General features: G+C 46.5%; 1 protein-coding gene across 1 annotated transcript; it reads left to right on the top strand.

Annotated features, from left to right (window-relative positions):
* The first annotated feature begins 2,473 nt into the window (after positions 1-2,473).
* Positions 2,474-5,975, top strand: LOC128723783 (m-AAA protease-interacting protein 1, mitochondrial). The gene is made up of 4 exons (XM_053817548.1): positions 2,474-2,477; positions 5,040-5,317; positions 5,386-5,681; positions 5,754-5,975. Exons 1-4 carry the CDS (start codon positions 2,474-2,476, stop codon positions 5,887-5,889), a joined length of 714 nt encoding a protein of 237 aa, XP_053673523.1. The 3' UTR covers positions 5,890-5,975.
* The last annotated feature ends 1,775 nt before the right edge of the window (positions 5,976-7,750 follow it).

A 7,750-nucleotide genomic window follows, 5' to 3' on the forward strand; every position in this document is an offset into this window, starting at 1 on the left:
TGCCCCCCCCCCCCCCCTGCCCGGCACGATGATGATGAAAGACTTTTCGAACCGAAACCGAAAGCCCCACCGGCAGCGACCCAGACCAGCAAAACGGACGCAGGACGACCGCGCGAAGGACGAACTTTTATTGAATCGATCTGTGCCTGGCAAAATGGTCGTCCCGGTCCTTGCCCGGGGATGGTTCGTCGTACGGCCACGCGCTTTGCCGCCCGGTGACAAATGTTCACCGATAACCGTAGAAGCTTTTGACTTCATTTGCATATCCGAGCCCGGGCCCCGGGTGGGAGAGTCCTGTCCTGGGTGGGGTCCGGCGTTGGGCGGAGATGTAGGCTTACCCGGGTCGGTTCCTGGGGGCCGATTTTGCATACAGATGAACGTTGGCTTCATGTGCGCCGAACCGTGCCGAGGATTTCAATCGAATAAATCCGGATTGCTTTATGATTGATAGGGCAAAAGGCTTGCTATTTTGTGCCGATACGTCAGGTGTAGTCGAGAGCCGGCAGTGCATTCGGGCGAGCTGGGTGGTGCATTGTTCGTGGGACGTGGGCGTACGACGCCATTATTGCTGCCGTTGGATTTGTACCGGCGCTCTTGGCCAACCTCCGGGGGTGGGTTGTGCTGATTTATGCGACCAGCTCGTGAGGCAAATTGAAGCGATGCAATCGAATGGGGAACACATTTCGAAGTCAATATGTTGGAGGCAATCGAACATTTATATCTCGGGCACGTTAGAGCACTAGACAGACATTAGTTTGTACTCTACAAAGCACCGATTTATTTGAAACATTTGCAAGATATTTAAAGTAACATTATCTTACTTCGATAGGTGTTTTCAAAGCGCAAAGCAATACGATTGAGAACAATCAACCCATTTCGATGAGGTAAAACTAAAACTATCCATTCGTTCGCTCACAAATTGGTCCTTTGTCCAGACGTCAGACACACGTCATAAACAAGCGCTTAGCATTGATTGAATAATTTTTCACATTCAAAACGGGTTTCCCTCGCGCGGGTGCGCGCCCATTCTAACGCTCACCCCACCGATGTAATCGATTTACTCAAGACACGTTCGCTCACGTTAAGCCACGAGCCAAACCCGGTCCCATTGTGTGGCCATTTCGAGCAAACTGAACAACCTCGACAAACAGAGCGAGCATCCCCGTTCCGCGACCCAATTTTGTTTACATTTCACGCAGAGAAAATTATTAGCTAACGACGGTTTTCCCACCGTGGTTTTCCCCCTTCGCATTCTTGGGCGCACAATTAAGTGCGCTTAACGTGGCCTCCGTTTACTCGGGCTCAAGCAGCTCGGGCTAGTTTTCGCGATGCATTCGATCGGTCCATTGTCCTTGGGTTGGTGCCAGCCATCCTTTACATCACCACCAGGATGCTGGCACCGGAAAAGCGAGGTCCCGAAAAGGTCAAAACCAACACCGGAACCGACCGAAGTGCACGCGCGCCCGCAAAAACGCAGGCGAACCGGAAAAGCGGAAAAACAAACACTCAACCCGGGGGGTTCGGGTCCCGTCCCAGGATGCCGGTGTCCGTCAGTCAATCAGCCCACCTTTCACGTCCGTCACTGCCAGCGGACGGTTCGGGGGTTTTGGGTTTTGGGGCGTACAGCAAAATGCAATCGCTGCGGCCACACCGACGCCGCGTGCAGAAATGTGAAATAAATTTCATCAAATTTTTCCGTGCCTGTTTTTGACGCGTTAAAACCCACCCTTCAATCTCCCGGTGGGTGCCCACCCACATGCACACGCACACACATACACACGGGCATTCAGTTCTGCAGTTTGGTTGGCATGTTCGCGTTCGCATGGGCGGGTTTCGGTTTCGGGACGAAATCATTTCTATATTTCATTCACGCCGTTATGAGCATTAATAGTCTGATTTTATTATACCAACAAATTTTCGCACAAAGCCATAACGAGAACGCCCCCTTCTTCCCGGCCACCCATGGGGTCCGTCCGTGGAAAAGGGTTTGTGGGAGTGGGTGGTTTCGGTCCCGGGAAAGTAGGAGGAAAACCGCCCGGGAGGGCGTCACTTTCCAATAGAAGCTCCGCACGTGTGTTCAATATTCATGTGCACCGCTTTAGAAATCACTTTTTCGAGCACGGTATGCGCCCCCTTTTTTGTGTCCGAAGCGTGTTTGTTCTAATCATTGCCATCGGTTCTAATCATTGCCACTTCACGGAAATCTGTCACCAAACGTTGGCATAGCTTTCTTTCCAACGAGAAATGGGTGGGGAAGCTCATAAAACAATTACGAAACAATTGAGCGTTATGCGATACATGTGAAGCATATTCAACTAAAGCAAGGTGATTTTTTTATGAGTTTAAATTTGTTATAATTTGTATTGCGAATTGAGATTATTCACATTTAAAAAGGTCGCGGGTTTATTAACATCTGAGTTGATTTATTCAACGAGTGCTTCATTCCATATTGATCATGGAAAAGTGTCTAGACATGGGTGAGATTCTTTCTTAGCTGGTATTATTCATTGCTCCAGCTCAACTAAAAACAAAACGGAATACATTAATTTATATTCTGCAAACCAAAGCTGGTTTCTCATCGAAAGCAAAGGCTAAAGCAACAAAATCTTCACCATTCTCATAAATACGCTTTGGTCGCGTTTTTCTTCAAAAGAACACGTGAACAAAATCAGAGCAAAAAACATCCACTCGCATCTTTCTCGGGGTCCTTTTCTACACCTCTCGCTTCGAGCAGCATCCTTCGGATTTTCTTTTCCACTCGCGCTCCACGCAGAAGGCGGTTCGAGGTCGCGTGCCGGGTATGTCCTCGGGCGCTAGCCGTTTGTCCATTTCCACGGAATTGATTCAAATGGAAAATGACTCTGTTATGACAGCGCGCGGTCCGCCTCGAATCCGTTGGTCGATTTGGTCCGCTCCCGACGGTGTCCTGTCCGCAGCAGCAAAGTGCACCGCCGCTTTGTTTCACGTCATGCCATTTTTTCCTTTTCTTTCTTCTGCAATCCGACGATAATTTGTTCTACGCTTCTACGCCCACCAGCACCGGAAGGGGCCGAACGGAATCGAACTTGCGCGTGGGCCGACCAGATTGATGAATGCACTCTGTTTCTGATCGCCGCCGGCAATGTTCGCATGGTCGTTCGTTCGTTCGATTTTTTCACCACATTACCATGGGACTACCTTTTCTCTTTAGGTTAGGTTCATAAGGAAGATGCGGAAAACAAGGAACGAAAACGAGTAGGAGATGAAATGGTGGAACTATTCAATCAAACCCGTAAAACAAAGGTCAGCATGTTTTCCCATCTCAAAGCGGTCTGGGGGGGTTAAGAAATCCGTGCCATCTAACGACGACAGCTTGAGAAGAAGCCATCTTTAGCCTCAAGTTTGCTCTTCCACCGAACGCCACCGAACAGCCGCACCGTCACAAATGCTGAACTTAACTCATCCGATTGACAAAACTGTAATTTATGTTGATTGAATTACCTCTCCCTCGGCCAACTCTGGCCACGTTCAGACCGGGGTTCGGGATGGAACATTGACTGGAATGGCGAGTAGCGCCGTCTCCACCGGATTTGGGACACGATTCGCCGAGCCCCGTCCTGGACCTGGAGGCAACTTTGAACTCAACAAATCAAATCAAAATAAATCAAATCACCGAAAAATAAAAAAGAAACCGAACGCCACGCCAAGGTGAAGGAGCCGGCTGAACTTTTTCCCAATGATGGATCCGTCCGCTCTTCTTTTCGGTCGTGAGTTTCTTGAAGAATGTGTAACGCAATAAGCACAGCACACGTAGCGGTGTGGAGGAAAGAAACAACAAAAAACGTGCATGATTATTCCGGGCACAGCACATCGGAATCGGGTTAAAGTGTCCTGGAGCAGCGCTGATTGGTGATGGGGTGCAAATTTAGAGTGACGGCACCGAAAGGAGCCTCCTAACAAGCTGGCTGTTAGAAAGAAGGCTCCGTCTCCGATTGCTCGTGGAGTTGAATCATGAAAATAAGCCAAAACCGCATGTGTAGTTAATGCTGCAAAAGTTTGAATTTTAGCTATTTGCTTTGAAGCTCAATGAAGCGGATTACTGGCTGCAGAATTTTATTTATGTTTCTTTTTTCTCAAATTATCAAACTTTATTGTGCACCACAAATAAAAAAAACACATAATATTTCCTATTCATTTCAAACAAATCTTAAAATATCCTTTGAGACAAATTTCGTTGATCCTAAAAACATAAATCCTGGATGCTTATCTGGTTTTGTCAATCGGGATGGATTTTTTCAAATGGTTGATGAATAAAGTGTAAAGGAGATTATAACTTTTTAATTAAATACTTGTGTAAGGCATTAATATAATAATATTGATAACTTTAATTATCTTCAATATCGCAGTACCAACTCGGTCTAATAAATTTTTCATCGTAACATTTGAAAGAAACTAACTGTAGTACTTCATGCAGTAATTGGATATAATTATCTGAAATCGTTGCACATTATTTTATTTTATTTTTAAACTTAAACGTTGAGCTATAGGACAAATAAGAAGTTTATTTCATCATTTATAAAATTTTGATCAAAATCAATGAAAATATCTTATAAATGTCGTACACGTGGTACGGTACCACGTTGTTCGACGCACGTTTCCTGACATTTTGAAAACATGCGTTTTCTACTCATAGTTCATTTCTATCAGTCATTGCAACGTACTTTTTGGACGTTTAAAACCATACAACATATTATATAGTATATCAATAGTTGGTTTATAGTTAGAAGTATTTAATTTCAACAAACATTATTCACTCATGTCACCATATGTTTCCAATAAAACATTATTCATTTGCAATGTCTCACCCTCACGATGTAAACTGTCATCGAGAAATGTTGTCATTTTGTTATTGTCAACAATGTTTGTTGTAAAAAGTACAGTGAAATTCAAGCAATTTACACAATGTTTGGGTAGTTTGACGCGTTATCCCGTTGGAAATAGAGTCAATCAAAGCGTGGGAATATCTTCTTTACGATGTGGCGCATACACAACCGGAAAAGGGCCCACGTGGTCGGGTATTTCGAATATCACACCGAGCTCATCGGTCAGCTGGAGCCACACCATTATACAAGCACGATGGAATTCTACCGATGAACAACAATCTTCCCGGCAACGGGTTCGCAAGCGGCCTGTGTTAATGGAATTCCCCCAGCTCGTATGGCCTTCGGTGATAAAAACCATTCGAAACTGGATACTGGTTCATTTCATAATTAGACCGTATTTCGACCGAGATTTCGTGCTTCCCGATTTCGTCTTAGGGGCGAAACAAGCTTTGCAAGTATGTTGCCATAAGCTTTACACACTGCATGAAAGATGCCCTTACTTAATTCCAACCGTTCATTTTAGGTAGTTTCATCATCCCTTGCTGGGGGAGAAGTTAAGCAACTGGAGGGATTGGTTGATCGTGCGGCATTGGCAGATCTTAAGCAATCGATTTCTAAAATGTCCGTTGCCGAGCGCTACGACATTCACGTGGACAAGGAAGATGTGTACTTTTCGTTTCCCTATCAAGTCGGTGTAATGTTTGATGAATCGGAAGATGATAGCCAAAAACGATTTGTGGAAATAACGATGGTTTTCCATGTACTGAAAGGTCTGAAAGGGATGATAGAACGTGGCGAATCCGTACCGTTGAATGTGGGGTAAGAATTGTTGCTCGGTTTTGAAAATGAAATCCCTATGATTGACATCACCCCGATCGATATTCTCGACAGAGTTCTTCCCGAGTTCCGAGACAAAATTAGCATCTGCAACTACCGGTTTATAAAGGAATTTACCAAAGGCGTCGATTCGGATTGGACCGTGAATGTAGTGAACCACTTCAAGCCGAGTGACTACATTGACGAGTAATTGTGTTTGTCGGATGACAACGCAAAATACGTCCGGATACGACGATCGGAACCAGAACAAGTCATACATAAAAGTAGAAACAATAAAAAGGCAAAAGTGTGAGGCACCTGTGTGGGTGACCAGTGTAGCCATGAGTTTTGTGCTGCCGTTCTCTTCGATAAGAAATTGTACACGGTTACGCGATAACACTATCGCCTGCATTGTTAGGCATCAATCTTAATAGTCCATCGTTTATTTCTATCTCGCGAATATTAATATCAGCTAGCAAACCATCGAACCTGCTTTCTTATATTCGGTAATTTATTGGCAAATTATCTACGCGACCTAGAACAGTCTGGCAGTTCATCAAACCCGTTGCAGCGATACCAGATTCGTCCTTATCAAACTGCGCCCAAGTCCAAGGGCTACGCGAGCAAAAAGAAAACACATCTGGTTGCCTTCGAAGAGAGCACGACGAGATTTAGCTGTGTGCGAAGTGCTAGCGGGAGGGATTTCGCATCGCTTCTACCACCCCGTGCAGGGTGGAACATTGTGGTTCATTGAATTGCAAGTCGGACAACGTGCTCTTGCGTCATTGGTTCACCCCCGTCTAGCCAGACTATCCCAAGCCGGGACTATCACCTGTTGGCGAGTGTATTTGCTCGTCCCAGTTCCGCGAAGAAAGCGTTCCGTGTCATTATCTACCCGTTGGTGGTAACTTTCCTGATTGCATGCACGGGTGACTGGTTGGCAATAGTAAACACTACTGCTCTACGCATTCCCATGCGCATTCGTCGTGATTTGCTAGACGTCCCGAGACAGATGAGCTTACCGTTGCGGGAGCCCCTTGAAAGGCTCTCGCAAGGACAAACGTTTCTAAACACGATTACGACACCCAATCGTCCCCACTCTCGGTGACCCACTAACGACATGCGTGTGGTGGCGCATTAACATTCGAATGCTTTCTTTTGCACTCGAGCGCTCCCTTGCTACTTGAGGTGATCTTATCAGGACGAACATTCGCGATTTGTTCTACACACTCTACTCGGTCGGCTGGCTCGGCTCTCAGCTGTTAATTGTTCGTTTTTGCACTAGCACTTTCCCATCGTGCCTTGCGCGGAAGGAAAGTAAGTCGGCAAAAATCGAATTCAAATCCGCTGATAACACGGCACTGTGGTGGAGCACGCGCTTGGGACAGCGAGCAGCTCTCCACCAGCGACAACCTCCCTGTGGGGCACTGTAATCGACGCCGATAGTGTCCCTTCTCAACGTGGTCCTCCTCGAAGCTGATAAGGCGCGAGTGGTGGGTTCGCTGGTTCAACGAGAAGCTCGACCCAGTGCCGGTCGGGCTGGCTCAATTCGTTCAAACGTATCGTTCCGAGCGGTTGTGCGGTTCCGCAGCTTCGCGGCCCAGTTACGGCACCGAACCGGCAGTGATTGCCCAGTGGCGTGTGTGCGGTTTTAAGGCAGCTTAGCTTTGTCGAGTGATCCTCTCACAACGGCGACGAATCCGTCTTCGAAACATTTCATTTCAAACACACCCACAGGCCATTACTAAGCGGTCTTCTAGGTGCGGCTAAAGTCCAAAGTTTAGTGAGTCAAGGAGAGATATCAACCGGTTGGTGCGAAATCCAGATAACTGTTCCACCAGACGCAAAATCAACACGCCGAATCCCGATCGATCTCTGGTAATGACAGGAGCTGCTCTCTAAGGATCAGAACTCGGTAAGTCAGGAACACGTTGCGGACAAATCGTTAAGCGGCTAGCATCATGTGAACCAAACGTGACACACGCGTTGATATGTCGAAGGATATGCCATTGTTCTGGGCTTTCGCGTGTGGCTATAGCTGTTACTAATAGTGCTTTATTTGTGCGCTGTAA

Source organism: Anopheles nili, chromosome 3, assembly GCF_943737925.1.
Source record: "Anopheles nili chromosome 3, idAnoNiliSN_F5_01, whole genome shotgun sequence".
NCBI classification, from domain to species: Eukaryota; Metazoa; Arthropoda; class Insecta; order Diptera; family Culicidae; genus Anopheles; species Anopheles nili.

Coding starts and splice junctions, on each gene's coding strand:
- LOC128723783 (XM_053817548.1), top strand. Junction 5,318..5,385: donor GGGCGAAACAAGCTTTGCAA/GTATGTTGCCAT, acceptor CGTTCATTTTAG/GTAGTTTCATCATCCCTTGC. Junction 5,682..5,753: donor TCCGTACCGTTGAATGTGGG/GTAAGAATTGTT, acceptor TATTCTCGACAG/AGTTCTTCCCGAGTTCCGAG.